Source organism: Solea solea, chromosome 3 (assembly GCF_958295425.1).
Source record: "Solea solea chromosome 3, fSolSol10.1, whole genome shotgun sequence".
NCBI lineage: Eukaryota > Metazoa > Chordata > Actinopteri > Pleuronectiformes > Soleidae > Solea > Solea solea.
In genome coordinates this window covers 17,249,239-17,268,629 of record NC_081136.1, presented here as the reverse complement: position 1 = coordinate 17,268,629, position 19,391 = coordinate 17,249,239, and the positions used below count along the sequence as shown (strand labels likewise).

At 38.6% G+C, this 19,391-nt stretch overlaps 1 protein-coding gene across 5 annotated transcripts in view; it reads right to left on the bottom strand.

The window, feature by feature from the left end:
* The window catches only part of LOC131456093 (protein phosphatase 3 catalytic subunit alpha), an 83,143-nt gene extending 74,910 nt beyond the window's left edge, over positions 1-8,233 (bottom strand). For 3 of the 5 annotated variants that reach the window (XM_058624088.1, XM_058624087.1, XM_058624089.1), the window contains exon 1: positions 7,938-8,232. In XM_058624088.1, coding sequence (XP_058480071.1) covers positions 7,938-7,998 — 61 coding nt within the window. In that variant the 5' untranslated portion in view covers positions 7,999-8,232. Of the gene's footprint in view, positions 1-7,937 lie in introns of all 5 variants that reach the window. The other 2 variants (XM_058624085.1, XM_058624090.1) reach the window with 1 other exon arrangement.
* Between the last annotated feature and the right edge of the window lie 11,158 nt (positions 8,234-19,391).

Here is a 19,391-nt window from a genome sequence, read left to right as displayed (position 1 = left end):
CTTGAGACCAGCTTTTGGCAACAACGGCCACTACGGATTGTTTTCTGCATCTATATTCTTGATAAAATTCTCAATGAAGAAGAAATGACCCATATTGTATCTAATGTGCACATGAATGTTCTATTTTTTTCTTTTCTCCGTGCACAATGTGCCCTCTGAGAGAAAGCTGAGTTGAGAAAGTAGATTAATTTACTCTTTTGGCCTCTAATACAACCCAGCGACCCAGTTGCTCTCAATCACTGGGTCAGCAGCCTCTCCTCCCCCACACACTGTTCTTGGTGCCCAAAGTGTAGTTACATGTGTTGTAGATGGTGTTTTGATTGATTTGTGACTGTGCTGCGCCGAGTGCTGGGTAGGGATCTAATGACACACAGCTCCTATCTCTTCCCAAAAAGGCTTTTGTTAGCCGCTGTGGCTCACAAAAGGACTGTGTATTGGCGTCTACCAGGCATGAAATAGCAAATGCTGATGATTTGTTTATACACAGGCTATTTTTTGTTTTTGCTTTGGTGCAACATTATCATCTATGGTACAGAGTGGAATTCTACCATTTGGCCCTCAGGAGAATGTGGTGCATGTTAAAGCACCATATGAAAAAGCCTTGGAAGTACTGAGTACTACTAGTACAGATTTTGACTGCAATGGCTTGCAAATCCTGAGACTGTGCTCATAGGCTTAGTGTCAATCAAAAAATGCCAAGGTAGGTAAACAGTTTTTCTCCTCTCCCCGTATAGCTTTACTGAGACCAAACATCCATTTGTTCACATGAATTAGCAAAACCAGCCGCTAATGCATGGAGTCAGATTACAACCTCTGAGTAGAGCCGCCCTTTATCCCCCTATATAGAGCTTAATCTGTCCAAATCCACTGCTTTGCTGTGCCCTAAATCCACCACAGAGCCTAATTCCTCCACAGTATCAAGAGTCACAAAGGTGAACACTTAGGTTCAGACTATAGCCGTGTTTCCAGCGAGTGGAATGGTTTGGTACCATACAGAACGATTTTCATTAGAACTAGTACCAAAATAACTGGCCCCTAAACAAACAGCCACAAACCAAGCAGGAAAAGAGCTTCTGGATGTTCTCCAATGTTGTTGCGTTCAATGCCGCGGGTCACTGTTGTCTAGAGCTGCAACTAACGATTATTTTCGTAATTGATTAATCTGTCGATTACTTTCTCGATTAATCGTTTGGTCCATAAAATATCAGGAAACCTAAAAAATGTTGATCGGTATTCGTCAAACCTGGAAATGATGACGTTCTCAAATGTCTTGTTTTGTCCACAAACAAAAATGATTCACGTTTAATGATTTCTTTGTTATCCAGAGCAAAAAAATAAAGAAAATATTCACATTTAAGCAATCATAAATCTTGTTTTAATCATGAAAAAAGCTTCAAACCAATTAATCGATTATCAAAATAGTTGTCGATTGATTTAGTAATCGATTAATAATCGATTCATCGATTCATCGTTTCAGCTTTACTGTTGTCGCACCTGTACAACATCGCACTACACGGCCATTGGGCACAATCTACACACCACCTACCAGGTACTGTTCTCAGTTGAAACGCAAGCCTGACCCAAACTGTAACATACTGTACCAAACCGAACTGTACCGAGCATGTAACACAGACTGAGTGTGTCATCCCTAGGCCCAGAAAATGAGGGCAGAATCACACAATTGAGCGATTACAATCAATTGATGCGGAATCTTACAAATGTTACTAACAAATTCATGTTTTTAGACTAAACACGATAAAATAGTGCATTGTTGTGATACATAAATAAGTTCATTTTTAATTATGTTGTTGGTTTTCATTCAGTTACATTTTAAATCACATTTTGGTAATATATGTGTCAAATATGTAAAAAAAACAAAAGAAAAACAAAAAGGAATTTGGAAAGAAGAATAAAATGGATTTCATAGGGCTCTACGTCACAGTATTGATGATGATGACACTGTGAACTACATTGTTAACAGAAACTGCCAAAGACGAGGCAGGGACATGACAGGTTTTGATCAATGTTTGGTCATCATCTTGTCACTCACAATTTGTGCTGTGGGCAACATGTCCAGGTCATTTTGACTGTCAAAAGATGCTGAGGACAGGATGTAGCTGGTGGGTGATAGGTGTATTTAGCTGACGGACAACTCTTAATTACTTATATTATGAATTATATTGCAGATCTTCTTTTTTTTTATAACTGATTACATGTGCCAGATATAGATGAAAAATGTCCTACATTTTAGGGCTGCAATGATAAATCGCAAAGCGTTTTGATAAAAGATTAATTGGTTTGAGGCTTTTTTTTATTAAAACAAGCTGCTCCATATAACAAATAAATAATTCAAACTGAACATTTTGGTTTGTGGACAAAACAGGACATTTCCAGATTTGGGAAACAGTGGTCAACATTTTTCAATGATTAATAGAAAACAAAAAAATGTAATAATCGACAGATTATCGAACCAGCACAGCTTCCCTTCACGGCTATGCAAGACAAACACGCTGACTAAAAAGTAGCAAAATTCAAATCTAATTCCAGAGCAGAGTCAAGTGACATGTTCTGTGAACGCCAGTCCAAAAACTGACAGATTTGGGGATGAGGCAAACTGGACACTCAAATTGACCATAGGTGTGAGAGTGAATGGTTGTTGTCTCTATGTGGCCCTGTGATGGACTGGCGACTGGTTTTCCTCCGCCCTACTGTATGTCAGCTGAGATTGGCACCAGCTTCCCCCACTACCCTCATGTGGAGGATAAAGCAGTAGAAGATGAGTGAGTGAGTGAGTGAGTGAGTGATATCTCGTGAGAACTCTGCACGCCCATCACATCACCCCTGTCCTCCAGAACCTGCACTGGCTTCCCATCCCACAAAGTCCTTCTCCTCACCTTCAAAGCCCTAGATAACCAGGCCCCCTCTTACCTCACTTAACTTCTACACCCCTACACACCATCCCGCAGCCTCCGGTAGCCAACCTGCTACAGCCACCACCCAGGACCAAGCACAAAACCGGGGGAGACAGAGCCTTGTCTTTTTCATTCTTGTGCTTTTAATGTAAAGAGACTTTGAGTTGATGAAAAGTGCTATATAAATAAAATGTATCATCGACACATTCACTACAGAGTCATCAATAACTAATCACAGCTCTAGGGCTGGGCAATTTATGGATATTATATCTCTATCATGACATGGCCTTAAATTTTGGAAATAGTCATGGTGATAAGGTAAGTGTATTTGATCATGTAATACAGATCACAAACAGTAGATATTTTTTTATTTTAGAGTGTATTTACAGTGTTTTGTCACTCACTTTTTTAAACATTTCAGAAGAAAATATTTCATGAGTCCAGAGAAACAACCTGTGTGCAGCTTTATATGACAATATAGCTCGTATATAGCTTAAACAAGTCCAGATATTATTGATAAGCCATGTTACCCAGCCTTACAGAAATATTGATTTGACTATGTCATGATAGCCATTGACATTGACAGCCATTAACAACATAGCTGTTCTCAATGTCTCACTTTAAAGACCTTGAGTGGATCAAAAGCTCAGTTAACTCACACAGATCAGCTCTATCCAAAGCATTGTTCAGTATCTTCATGAGGATATTTGCATTTGTTGGACATCCAACTTAAGTCAACTACAACTGCCCAAAAAAAACATAAACCTCAAATTCATAAATACAGTTCATGATCATGTAGACTGTCGTCTCCATTCCACAAGTGCAGCAAACATGTGTCACTATTTGCTGTCTACCATCAAGCTTAATAAAAAAATTACAGCACTTGCCAAAAAAACAAATTGAGGATGAAATAACTGACAACTTGTTTTGCACAGTTTTACTAACACCAGGGGACGTCTGACTCCATAGAAAGTATGACAGTGTACTTCCACAAATACACAAATTCACGTAGTAGCAGACTGGCACGGGATTAAAATCACAAACAGCCTCAGCAGTTTTTAAGAATCACTTATCTTTCCCACAGCAACTGTAGTCCCATGTAAATAACGCTTATGACAATGAGTAGATGTTATTCAGATTCATTACAGCTTAAGGAGAATTCATAATAAATGGAAATGCTATTATATCTCTGCACGTTTACTCTGCATGTGGAACACATAAGGCAAAAATCTGTATCTGTAAAAGTATGAAGCATTACTTAATCTGTTCTATAAATGACTCAGCTGGGATCAGTGGCCAGGGATCAGTGGCTGGCATTACGTCGCCGTCACCGCCACCATCTCTCTCGACCCATGCCTGTCTGAGCATTGGGGCCTCTCCTCAAAAGTCAAATGTCAGATGTTATCCATCCCCTCTCATGGAGAAGGACCCGGAACACCATCAGGGGCTCGGAGGCCCTGTTTCCCAGCTGGTGATGGAAAATCATCATTACTGAGCTTTTTTTTTGGTAAACTTTGGAAAGCAGTGGTTGTCAAATTTAGTTTTCACATGCAATCCTACAGTGTTAGTTAAGCTGCAATACTTCAATATTCATCCAATATCTTGCCCTAAATCTACAGTGTGTAAAATTTAGCAACATCAATCTGTGAAATTGCATGATGCAACCGAATATTCCTCAGTTTGTTGGAAAACCTATGCAGCCATTACCACTTAAACTCAATATATGTTTCGTTTGTCCATTGTGGGCTACTGTAAAACATGGTAGAATTCATGCAATTAGATGAATGTACACAAATAATTATAATATTTTTTTAGCCAAATTAAAATAGTGTGATCTAACTTGTACACAGTGGACCTTTAAGATACAAATGCAACAAATGTGAGCACAATGATAATAAAGTGAACTAAAAAATATTGGTAGGCATGCACGATGTTTGACTTTTTGCCAATATCCAATATATCAGCCGATAATCAATACCGATATATCCTTTTTTTCGTTAGGTAATTTAGTCTCTCCTGTAGTTAAATTAACATCATTTTTTGCATACATAAGCTTTCTAAATTTTGCAAAAATAAATATAAATAAAATGTACACATTTTGAAGCCAATATCAGCTGATTACAATATCATGCATCCTTTAAATATAGGGCTGCAACTAACTATTATTTGCATAATCAATTTATCTGTCAATTACTTTCTTGATTAATCAAGTATTTGTTTGGTCCGTAAAATATTGAGAAATGTTGATTGGTGTTTACCAAACCTGCAAATTTCTTATTTTTGTCAACAAACCAAATAATTTATTTTCTTATATGGAGTACAGAAACCAGAAAATATTCACACTGAAGAAGCTGACATTTTATTGAAAAAATTACTGAAAAAACTCCAGATAAATCAATTATCAAAATTATTTGCTAATTAATCAATTACTAATCAATTAATCGAATAATTGTTGCAGTCCTACGTATTAGCCAATCATTTGAAACAATCAATTATAGAACTGCTTATATTATCCATTAATAAGTTAATACCCTTTAAATATAAGGTACTTCATAATAATTCATTGCTGACAAACAAATAATTGCTTACGGGCAAAATGGGATAAATAAACTTGTCAATCAAAATAATAACATAATAGCTGTCAATCATCATGGCTAGTAACGGGCATAAATGGTTAATAATTGTGGTACAAAACCAAGACAACCAACTCTGATCAAGATGAATCCTTATTCAACTTCAACTGGTAGCTGTGTGCCAGGGTCAAATACTGATCAATAATTCTATTCAAGAACCCAAACGGGAGTTACAGTTTTTACATTTATTGGTCTTGTTGTGAAAATTCCTCATATACTTTCATATACTTCTGTCAGGGTGGAAATGGTGTGACTGCTCCTGCTTCAGCTGATAAGTCCCAATGAGTAGTTACCATTAGGGCTGCAACTAATGATTCTTTTCATAACCGATTAATCGCTTGGTACATAAAATGTCAGTAAATGTTGAAGGTGTGTTTTCAAAACCTGGAAATGATGATGTTCTCACATTTATTTAAGAAGCTAAATAATGTGAGAACTTTAATTGAGTTTTAATTGGAAAAAAAACAAACCTCTAACCAATGAAGCTATTATCAACATACAGTAGTTGACACAGTGTTTTGCAGGTGCATTACAACAATAATAACTTTTTGAAAAACATGCAAAGCACTTATGATAAGTTGTCCTGGCACCTTGACACCATGCCTTGCAAACAAGACAGCTGAAAACACATTAGTTCACACATTTAGCCTGCAGTTATTTGGGGAGGTGCTTTGTACACAGACAGCGTTCATGTTGTCACAATAGTGATGCGTTACCAAAACACCAAACTCCTCAAAACTCTGATGGATGAATAATGAGTGAAAATTCTCTGTTGATATCAGCTTCAGGTTTTAAAGTGAGTGGCCTCTCAGATTCCTCCGGCAGCCCCATCTAATGACTAATCGATACGTTTTAATCTGATTAAGACCATTGCGCAGGGAGGAGGAAAATACAGCTTTGAGATGTTCAAGGTGATGGCATCTCCTCGTATGATAAACAGCCTCAGATCCATATAACGTGACCGGACAAGTCTCCCGCTGATATTTCTTAAATCTCTTCAAAAAGCCGTACTTGTCATATCTATTTTTCATTAGCCTTCAAGTTGGTGGAGGGGGGAGGGGGGGCGGGCGGCGATCTCTTGAAATATTCATTCCAAAAGCACCCAAGACAGGCTGTGGCTCCCCTTTTAACACTCAACCCTCATTTTTTGAACAAAAATGTAGCCACAACATGAATGTTGAGCTCTGCACTCGCTGCAGAGAAGACATTGGCAAGATAATTTGATGAGGATTTTTCCCTTTTCAAACAGCACGAGCCTAAGAAAGCGATGAAATGGAACCACAATATTAGTGATAGAGCTTAGCGAGGATTGTCTTTAATGCGGTGTGTAGAGTCAGTGATTCCAGTCATGCTCTTTTGAACCTTTTTCTCCTCTTTAAACACAATCCTAATGGTCACAGAGAGATGATCTAATCATTTCAACCCTGAGCGACTAAGCCAAAATAAAATCCACTCAACAATTCCTCCCGGTGCTTGAGCTCACTGGGATCACAGCACATGCATCATATGTCTGTGATGTACTGGTGCTGGAGAGGATAATGGTTGCAGTGGGGAGGGAAAGGCTTTACGTTTAGTCTTCCACAGTGAGAAATTTCATTTTGAGTGACAAGACGGTGCATGTATTCAAGAAAGGAAAGAAACAGGCATTCGGGGAGAACTCAGGTTGGAGAACTGCCTTCAACTGGTGTATGAAAGTGTGCAGGCTATATTGACTCTAATCTGTGCTTGCTGGCTAAGTCGACTTGATTATGATCTTTATTGCATTCTTATGGTAGACTGCAAAGGTGGAATGTCAGACCTGCAAACACAGGAGGGCAGGAAGAACCAGCCCTTATGGCATGAGCCCAAAAAAAAAAAGAACACACCTACAGATAAAACACACAAAATACATACAGTAGTATAAATGTGCTGCAGGTGGAGGGGGGAATAAATAAAATATGCTTTGTGGTGCATGCAAAATGAGGGTAAATCGCCCTTGGGTCGAGTGCGATGGTTGTGCAATATCTGCATGCACACTATGAAGCTGTGCACTGTATACAAACACATTTATATGAATGAAAATGGCAGTGTATCCGCATGTATTCACAGCTATTGACAACAGTGTGCGCTCACACAAGCGGCAATATGACGCCTCATGGGCACAATGTGACATATTTCGTGCTAAATGCTCCACAAACTGAAGTTACCCTCACTTCCTAGTTTACTGCTGCTGCTGTCACAGCTCGGCTAACACCCTCCGTGGCCAGCAAACAGTCCCCCCCCCCCCACCCCCCCACTACATTCACTGTTGCTGCTGCCGCTGCTGCTGCCACGACCGTCAAGTCCTCCTGTGCTGCTTCAGAGCTGTGTGATAGTGTGTCTTTCTCAGTGTGCCATGAAGAGTAACACTTACATTTCACCACCCTGTCCGTCGTAGATAACTTCGGCTCATCATTCGGCTTGTTTTCGGACATTTCCAGTGTGTGATATAATATTGCGATATAGCAGGGGGGTAAGAAGAGACCGAAAAAACGCTCCTTTTGCGTTGCTCTTGCCTGAACAACTCTCGAGTCTATCCGAAGAAATAGACCGCAGTGAGCTCACTCGGTTATCTGCGGCCAAAAATACTTGCAACAGGGTTACAATTTCACTGCTGCTGCTGCTGCTGCTGCTCTGGAGGAGCTGCCGTCTGATTTACTGTTATTCTGGATCAAGTTGTCTGAGGGTAGCGCGCACTCTAACCTGCTGGCACGAAAGACCCGCCCCCCAAATCATACGGGCTCCTCCGATTGGCTGAGAGCGACAGGCTTGCCATTCACTTTTTTTTTTCTTTGCTGAAGGGCTGTTCCTGTGTCAGTCCAGCCTGCTCACAACAACTGCATGAATTACTTATAACACATTTGTAGGTGGATGTGCACAGCAACACAACAAACAGCAAAGAAATGAGTGAGCGGATAATAAACACGGACAGCTAGACATAAGTCATGTTTACAAATGCCCAAATTAAATTGATTATTGTAACTCTTCATATAATATATGAAGAATTACAATAATTCCTTTCAATATTAATATACCTATATTATATGTGTGTGTGTGTGTGTGTGTACGTAAAAACACAGCCAAAACGTAATTAAATGAAAACATGAGCATGATCAACCATTAAATCAATCAATAGTATATTTAAAATTTTTGATTTAAAGGTAGCTGCTAACAAAAATTAGCAAATAAATGAATGCAACTTCGATTTGGCTTTGATTAAATATACATTTTGAACCTCCCTTAATATGTTTTTTATAAATTATATTATTTTGTCAATATTTGTTTATAGATAGATTAAATATAATTAAGTTTAAGTTTCACTCTGAAAACCCTTTTTTATTCATATTCAAATTCATATTCATATTATTATTATTATGATTATTTATTATTGTTATTATAATATATGTTTATAGATTTGATGGGTTGAGATAGATAGATTAAATCTCTTCTGGATGTTTGCAATCCCCTCAGGGTGAATCCTAAAAGTTTTACGACACTGTGACCTTCTCAGTTTAGGTTTCCCAAGAGCTCTTGTCTAGCGCCACCTTCGGGGCAAAATTGTGGCATTGCACCAAAGAGATGTCGCTGTTTCAAATTGCCTTGTTACAGAGGTGAAGTTCTGAATGTCTTTTTTGTGTCAGGATCTGCATGCATGATCTGGTGACTCACCAGGTTCACCTCAGCGTTCACTCACTCTTTCACTTCGGTTTTTTTGCATTTCAGTGACTCCACTGCAGAGCTAAAGGCAATAAAGAAATAATCAATGGCATAATGCTGTTTGTGAGAAGGTAGTATGGTGAGAGTCAGGAGGCAGTTAATGAAGCTCCGACTTTAACATTTAACATGTCGGGGTGTCTGTGTGTGTGTGTGTGTGTGCGTGTGTGTGTGTGTGCGTGTGTGCGTGTTAGGTCAGACCATCAGACATTCACACCACATCAATAGTCTCTGGCTCCAGCCTCAGGCTCCATTGCTCTCTGTTTTACACTGATGGCGCTGCAGAATTAATTCAACTCTGGTCAAATCTGTGACTCAGGTTTTTCACTTCCTATTCACCTGTTGTATGCTTGAGAGTGGATTTAACTTGTAATTTCAGGTCATTTACTTGTTTGTAATTTGGTTTTGTTAGTTTCTTTGCTTACATGTAGCATAGTGAAGTGAGAAATATATATGGCACTTATATATATATATATATATATATAAGTGCCAGTGCTACCTTTATGTGTGTCTCTCCTATATATTAAGTCCATATTAAAACTTATGTTACACATTTTGCCAACTTGTATATTTAGATTATCCTTAACATTTCCAGCGATGATTTAAACTTTGTCATTTTCATTTCATTTTGGTTTTATTATGCTGTTCCTGAAGGACACAAATGTGGCAAGAAGTCAGTGAAGCTAACTCAACATTAGTGAAACATATTTAAAAACTTCCAATAGATATTGCTCTTGTTTAACAATTAAAAAAAACTGTGGACACTAAACTAACTAAACTCTTGTGAGAACAGGACATTTTATTACTCTGGGCCATAATAATGAATTGGACAGATAACCAGTACTACTGGACAATTCAAGTACTGCTTACAGCCAAATGTGTCTTTATCTTGTGAAATATTATGAATTATAATATAATTTATCTTTATTAATTGAGCGCTAAAGTTTGGGTTTTCAGTTTGTAGTCTAGTTTTAACTTACACGTCTTCCACTGCTGCTTTGGTATGTTTTAATTAACTGCATAAAAATATAGAAACTCTTTAATTATACATTAAGTAAACATAGTCATTCATCTTCACCCTTTTTTGATTAAAAAAAAAATTAGCACATAAATGAATGCTACTTAGATTTGGCCTTAACTAAACATGCATTTTCAACCTCCCTTGTTGTTTTTTATAAATAATATTATTATTATATTTATTATTAGATTTGACAGGCTGAGATGAGGTAGGTAGTTAGTTAGTTTGTTAGGTAGGTAGGTAGGTAGTTAGGTGGTTTGGGTAGTTAGGTAGGTATGAGGTGGTTTGGGTAGTTAGGTAGGTAGGTAGGTTGGTTGGTTGGTTGGTGGTTGGGTGAGTTACTTAGGTAGGTAGGTAGGTAGGTGGTTTGGGTAGTTAGGTAGGTAGGTAGGTTGGTTGGTGGTTGGGTGAGTTACTTAGGTAGGTAGGTGGGTAGGTAGTTAATTAGTAAGGTAGGCAGGCAGGCAAGTTAGTTAGTTATGTAGGTAGGTAGATATGCAGGTTAGTTAGTGAGTTAATTAGTATAGTATAGTAGTTTACTTAGATTGTGACAGTAAAAAAAACAAGTTCTGCAAATTTCAACCCTACTAAAACTGGTTAAATAACATTTAATTGGACTGAATAAATTGCCTTGAATGAAGAAGGAAAACCTCTCATCCAGTCTTGTTCCGTCACCAGGGCAGCAAACAGCCTTATTTTACTTTGGTAATGCTGGTATAAGAGGAAACTCTCTTATCTGATCCCCCCAGACAATAGCAGTGCTGTTTCCCTGATGATACTCTGAAGTCAGACCTGCGGACACACAGCACAGCACAGCACAGCACAGCACAGCACAGCACAGACATGAGTCACACAGGTAAGCTGTTTCTGTTTGCATTACTCATTCACTAATTCATTATTACATATTTCCCTAGGATTAAGGAGTTGATTAATTACTTTAATATTGTATGTGAGTCTTGTTGATTTATTACTTGCAAAGCCTCAGAGCAACAGCTGAAAGTTAATATTGGTGCAATACATCTTAGGAACTATAGTCCAAAAACTTTTTCGTTTGACCTTTGTTGTTTTTTATGTTTTTTTGTTTTTAATTTCACATAGTTGAATTATTTTATTACACTGAATTTACTTTTTAAAAAAGCTTTAAGATCTATTCACAGTCAAGCCATGTCACTGCTTCCTCTACATTAAGTTTGTTAAATATTGTTACAGGGCGATACTTTTGTACATCTTTTGGGGTCATCGTCATATCTGTTATCCAAAATCTAAGACCATAGCTTGTCTCGTGTCACCATATTCATATAATATCCATATTTTGTATCCATCTAAGGTTAAAAAAAACACAAAAGTGATATTGAAGAGCTAAAAGCATTCAGGTCAAAGGTGAATAAAGTGAATGCCTTAGATCAGTGTCTGGTACGAAGCTGCACAAATGTGTATGTTAAGATATGTTAAAACAAACAATATGACAACCAATGTTATTCTCCATGACAGGTGTGAATAACAAACTGGGGGCCCAAAATCTAATTCAGATTAGGGCCCCATAAAGGCTTGGGCTGGCCCTGTTGCCGTGCCTGTATTATGTTTGAATGTCAATAGGAAGAATGAGATGGTTTATAGAATGATCAAAACTGTCTTTTCCCCATAGCTACAGAGCTGTTAATCATCTATCACACTGAGGCACAGCAATGGGCGACCTACCTGAAGTCAGTCTTCACTGGTCCCATCTCAGAGACTGGGATCTGCTGCTACGACATCACCGCAGTGTCCAGCCGACAGGCCGACTTCCTCGGGTTTGCTGAGTACAAGTGCAAACTCCTGATCCTCTCCACAGGCGTGCTGGAAAGTCTCTCCAAGGTGGGCCGCTTCTTCCTGGCCCGTGTGCTGAGTCCTGCAGCTCATGTGGTGGTGCTACTGTGTGGGGTGGACGGTCTGACCCCTCTGCTGGAGCAGGTGCCTCTGGACAGCCATGAATGCCTGCTGATATCCAGCGAACAAGAGCCTCATGAATACCTGTCCACTGTGACTGATATTGTGAAGAAAGGTATGACACACTGGCTCCAGAGAGTGTTTTTGTTTCACTTTTCCTCACTTTGTCTCTTCTCTCAATGATTTTGGCCTGATACTACATGGTCAAGATGGTACATGGTACAGAGAGGAGGGTAAAAGAGTAAAATAGGGAAAGGGCAAAATGTCTAATTGCAATATTTATCCTTGCAATTTGATTTGCAAAAAAAAAAGTAAATATGCCATTCAAAATTCATAATGTAAGGGATTTTAAATGTGTATTACAAAACTACTACAAAGATGAAAGCTTACACGACAAACGGAAATAAAAAAAAAATTAAATTTGCATAGAAGATAGAACAATAAAGATTTGAAGAATTAAATGGCATTGCTTTGTAATTCAACTTTAAAAAAAAAAAAAAAATTCATCACTCTGCACTACCACCTTTGATTGAAGATGTAATTATTTTGCATACAAATACCCTTGGAGGCCTCCAGTGTGATTCCAAAAACTGGTCAAGTATGAATTGTCATACTTAATATTTAACTATTTAAATTCAATGAGCATTATTCCTCACCAAACTTAATTTTAGTCTTTTTTATTACATGAATATGGCATCAATGTCATTATAAAGGCACTGGAAGAAATCACTCAGACGTCATTTATATAACACTTTTCATACAAATAGAAATTATAGCCCAAAGTGCCTTACATGATCAAATCAGACCACACCTTCACAGACACAGATATGGTCTCTCAATTAAAAGCTACCATCTGTGAGTCACAGACATGGATGCAACAGAGGGATATTAAAAGAGACAAGACAGGCAACACTGTCATAAATAAATGAGAAAACACGGAGGTAAGTAACTGAAATTAGGGATAAATAAAAACCAAAAAAAAAGGCAGGGGGTGTTGAAAGACACAAGTCTCCACGCATTCAACACCATTCATAAGTCTTTTAACACAGTAGATGACCTTGCTCTTCATCTGCCGTTAATGTAAGGCAGACAAATAACAGTGAATTTATGTGAGAGTGCCAAAGCAGCACTTTGGAAACCTGGCGTATTCTGACTTTTTTTTTATCTCCAGAGAACTTTGGCTGCTGAAGATTGACAGCCACAATTTTCTAGCACCAGCTGCGATTGAGATTTTCGTTTTGGGTAGAAGTGTGTAGTGTAGTGTTTGTATCTCTGCCATGTCCTCATCTGCCCTGCCAATTATCCTCTGCCTCACTCCCTGTTTTTACTAATTGTGCTATTGTATCAAATCATAAAGCGGATGAGGGGACTTGTTTTTAACTTGCGTGTGTGTGTGTGTGTGGGCAGGATGCAAATAGCTATTCTTTCGTCCATAGCCACCACCTCTGATCATGAGCCATGCAAATTAAAGTGCACTCTGTATCACTTCATTGTACTGATACAGTGAAGTGGTTGAGGCCGGGTTCCCACAAACAGTTATATTTTAACCAAGAAGTGCTTTTGCTCTTCATACACAATGATGCTGTTTGTTTGTAAGAGCACACACACACACACACACACACACACACACACACACACACACACAGCAGACATGTAGGTGGTTGATGATGATGTCACATCTGCATTTGTGTTTGAATCACTCAAAAAAAGGTCAGCAATGTCGGTATGAACCGTTTTTTTTCCCACAAATTAGAGTAATCACCTTCTGTTTAAAATTGCAAGGGCTAGATTTAATATAGTCAGGAAAATACATAATAATATGAACAAGAACATGGTGCAGAAAAATAGAATACTAAAAAAAAAAAACCACAAACACATGAATGGAGCCAGAGTGTCAAACTCAAATGACCTGGGGGTCAATGAGCCCTCTAGTTTGGTCAACAGGAGCCAGTCTGGAGAAAAAAAGTAGGGAAAAAAACAACTGTTCAGCGCGAAATTCCATCATGATAACGCAAAAAAAAAGTTATTTATGATTCTATTTCAGAGAATGTGAAAGTAAAAGTGCTTGTTTTGGTACGTAATGGCGTATACTTCACAATGAAAACATATTTGTGTAGATCTGTAAATATCAAAAAGAGAGAATTAAAACATCAAATGCATGTGCATGTGGCCCATGGACCCGCCAGTTTGACACCTCTGCTCTAGTCTGTCGAGAAGGGGCGGGTCACGCAAAAACATTTTTGAGACGCAAAATGAATCTATAAACGCCAAAAATAAATCATTATAGCTTGATATTAAGTGGCAGGCCACTAGAAATGACTCCTGGGGATGATAGATTATACCACACCTCAGTCTTTTTTACCTTGCTGACCTTGTGGCCAAACGGTTGTTTCTGTCTCAAAATCACTTGGTTTCATTCGTGAAGGTAATATTTGGCAGATTATACCTCACCCAGTTCTTTTTACTTGTTGGAATACACTTAAACGGCCAGTACAACCAATACAATATTTTTGCACCACCTCATAATCACTTGATTTCATTGATGAGGGTAATATTTATCAAATCAAACCTCACCCATTTCTATTTACCTGTTTGAACACCCTTAAAAGGCCAGTACAACCCATAAAATGTGCATTTCCACTTGCCAAAATGTGACTGCAGCTCCGACCTTGTGGCTTCAAGGTTTTTTCCTGGCTCAGAATGACTTGGTTTCATTCATGAGGCTAATATTTGGAACATTGTACCAGACCTCTGCACTAGAGGGACAAGTCAGCGAGGGGCTGAAACGCTGGAGATCACAAATGCCTGGAGAAAAAATACTGGACAATTCATCAGACAGTTGGTGGTGGACACACTAAGTCAAATGCCCCGAGCTAACACCTGTGCTACCCAATATAAATGTCTTTGATGGTGCACACCTCAGTGGGAGACTCAGTGTCTAAGTCTTTTCCAGGTGTGTCAGCCTCAGCAGCAAATGTCAACCCACTGACATGTAAACCATCTGAGCAAAAGGTGGAACAAATGCAGTCAACTGGAGTCCACCGCATCAGCTGCACCACTGCAGTCGTCCCATCCCGAGTTCCCTGTGGGGTGAGGCTCTTATCTACTCAGTCGGAAGCCATTTGGTTTTTGCATAAAACACCACAGACACTGGCTACACCGCGGCTCACTGTGTGTGTGCTGTCTCTTTATCAGGCCTCTGTGGAGCTGTTCATTCTGCTGAAAGATGAGGCACCTGGCACTGACATCGAGGTTGAGTTTACCGGTGAGACTCAGACACTGAGAGTGAAGCCTTTGCACTGGAATGAGAGGACACTGTGTGTTAATGCACCTGGTGAGCAATGTGATCACACAATTGGTATTGCTTTATTTCTGATTTTTTTTTTTACTTTAGGGGTCGTCACAGCGGATAGTCTGTCTCCATCTTGTCCTCTCCCTTGTGTCTTCTTCTGTTACACCAACTGTCCTTATGTCCTCCTTCACAACATCCATGAAACTTATCCGTGGTCTTCCTCTTTCCTCTTCTTTAACATACCCCAAAATAAAATCACTATCCCTCCTCTGCACGTGACCAAACCATCTCAACCTTGACTCTCTTACTTTATCTCTAAACTGTTCAACCTCAGCTGTCCATTGAATATGCTCATTTCTAATCCTAATCAGTGACTGCTTTTTTGTCATGTTAAAAGAAATCAATCCAGGTGTACAAAAAGTACATATATATATATATATATATATATTTTTTTATATATATATATATATACATATATGGTTTCTGTATGTTTTTTTAATGCAGATTTTCCAGCAGGGAATGTCAGAGTGAGTGTGTATAGTAACAGAGTGCCACTGAGCAAGGCACAGCTGCAGTACTACAGCAGCATGGACGAGGTGGCTCGCCTCCTGTCGAGGGTAGCAGACCCCGCCGAGTTCATGTGTCAGGTAGAGCTGTTGAAGGACAACTTCACTCACACAACACCCCATGGGATAGACATTTACTCATCTGTGAAAACACTTCGACAATATTTTCTGTGACTCAGGCTGAGAAAATACATGTAAGTAGAAGGGTTAAAAATAATTAAAGGATGGGCATTCATTAATGAAATCGTGCCACTGGATATATTATAATATAATATAATATATATATATATATATACATATATAAATATATATTTTTTTTGGGTAAATGGTCTGTATTTAAATAGAGCTTTTCTCGTTTTAATGACCACTCAAAGCTGCTTTACACTACAGTTTTGCCATTCACCCATTTACACTAATTTACTCACACATTCCTACAGCACATCTATGTGCAGCTCGTTTTTCTATCACTCGTCTTTCATACCCATTCACACGCTGCCGACACAGACGTCAGGAGCAACCAGTGATTTGCGGTCAGGAGAGGCAGGGAAGGGTCATCATGACAAGTAAAATACTAACAATGATAAAAGAAAATCAATTTGTCCATTTGACTGTTCTATAATGTTTGTAAGATTTCAACATTTCTCTGGTCTAAATCGTTTCCTGTTTCCTGTTCAAATACACGGGAGAAGGATGAGGCCGCACACACTGATTGACACAGGCAGTTGGCGCATGCCCCTTGCTGCCTCTCTTTATATCGCCAATATACATGTTTGATTATACATGTACTACACATGCTGACGTTCCACAGTCGGTCTAATATATTAAATGAATGTGTGTGACCTATTTAGTCTTTCTGATCGGGTGTAAATGCGCAGTGAAAATGCACAGGGTGAGGCAGAAAGTACCGTGCCGCACTGATAGGGGGCAGTGCTGAGCCCCAAAGGCACAATGGGTAACAGGTGCATGTCGCTGCGTGCTCTTCTTCTACGCAGTGACGATATTCTTGAAGGATTAGGCGCATGGATTTACAATATATATATATATATATATATATATATATATATATATATATATATATATAAAGGTAAGACCAAACACAATTTTCAATTTTTATTAAAAAAAAGGAGAGATTAGCCCAAAAAATTTTACATTTTAAAAAAAAAAATTGAATTTGACCTTGAATTTGACCAAAATTTAAATATAAGCTTCTATTTTGGATACGAGTGCTTCCCCAGTCATAAACCTCACTGCACGTCACTGCGTGCAACATGGGGTTAATTGTCTTGACCAAGGACACATCGAATTGAACCCACAACCTTTCAGTTGAAAGACGACTCCATCTATCACTGATCTACTGTTGCCCCAGACACACACACACACACACACACACACACACACACACACACAGTTTTGCATAGCTATTCTTCTTAGGACACTGCACTGACTATCATTAATTTGGGCAGCCTAAACCTGTTAACCATGACCAGTTAATGTCTAACTTAAACCTAACCACAATTCAAATATTAGCCCTAAACTCAACCAGTTCATCCGAAATGAGGTTCTACCTCATTAGGGCCAGGTGTTGGTCTCCATGACAACTACTGGTCCTGACAAGGTCAGTGTGAGGAAAGGTCCTAAAGAGGTAAACAAATACAAGTGCAAGAACATACACAAAATATTGTGGTCACAACATTTCCTCTGAAATTTCCTGTTAGACACTCTTATGCAAATATATTCAGTGGTAATGGGCCTTTTGTAAAGCAAAAATAACCAAATTAATAATGGCTGTGTTCCCTTTAGCTTCTTCAGCTACAGGGTGCATGCTGCTTCACTGTCATGTCACACTGTTCATACATGAACTGAACAGAGCCATCATTAATGGTTTTAATGCCTTTTCTTTTGTAATCTATAACTTGTCAAACTGGCTGCCAGGCAGAGAGCCCATAGTTTGCTTGCCACTTCAAAAAGTAACTTTGTGTTCTGTTAGTAATTCATCCCGTTGTAACTAATAGGAACTAGTCCACTTCACATTATTAGAAAGAGTGAAAATAAAAAGAAACAACAATTATATTATAACTTATATTATTTTTGTTCTAAAACCTGGTCTGAGTGTGAACTGTCCATCTCCCCATGATCTTCAGGCTCTTCAGCTGTCCTCTGTGGACATGTTAGATGAGAGGCTGTCCTCTATGCTGCTGAGGGGGATGCCCACTGGAGGCTTCCATGCACTTCAGTGTAAGAAGACACCTGAGAAAGGTAGAGCACTGCAGGATTGCTTACTCTGAACTAACGCTGAAAGTGACAATTACTTTTATAATCCATTAACCGCTTGGTCCATAAAATGACGATTGGTTTTTCCTAAACCTGGAAATGATGATGTCCTCAAATGTTTTGTTTTGTAAACAAACTAAAACTGATTTATTTGTTAGATGGAGCAAGGAAACCAGAAAATATTCACATTTAAAATCAGAGAACTTGTTATAATTAACCCCTAGACCAAAATAGTTGACGGTTAATGTTGCTTTCATTGTTGCAGCCCTACTCTTACCCTGAGCCCGAGGGTAACCCTAAATATTCAATAAAAAATATGCAAAAAAACAAACAAACATCTTTTAACAATTGACTGCTGACTTTTTATTTTTAAATCTACTTTTACAGGAAATCTGTGAAATATTTAATTGCAGTATAAACTGACAAGTCCAAAATGATGTAGCAGGTGTTAACAAGGGCTGCAACTAACGATTATTTTCATAATCGATGAATCTGTCGACTGAGTCCTTGTTTGGTCTGTAAAATGTCAGGAAATGTCGATCAGTGTTTCTCAAACCTGGAAATGACAACATTCTCGAATGTCTTGTTTTGTCCACAAACCGAAATGACTCCGCTTTAACGATTTCTTTGTTATACGGAGCAAGGAATTTAAGAAGCAAAAGTAGTGAAAGAGCATAAAGCTTGTTTTAATGATTGAAAATACACTCAAACCGATTACCAATATAGTTGACGGTTCATTTAGTGATCGATTAATAAGCGACCTATTGAATAACCGTTGCAGCCCAAACATTAAGTGCAAAGAAAAAGAAAAAGATTTATTTTCTGGTTAGCTTCTTTGCTCATTACGTGGCAGATTGATGGCTTCATCAGCTGCTGAGATTGATCCTTAACTCTGCTAAAAAAGGGCACAGGGAAATCCATTTCCATGACAACCAGGTCAATAAGTGCCTCCAAGCTGTCTTTCTTCGACTCTCCTGAATATGTTAAATCACCTACACTGCACTAGGTCAGCTTATCACACTGGAGAGGGAAGTAATAATA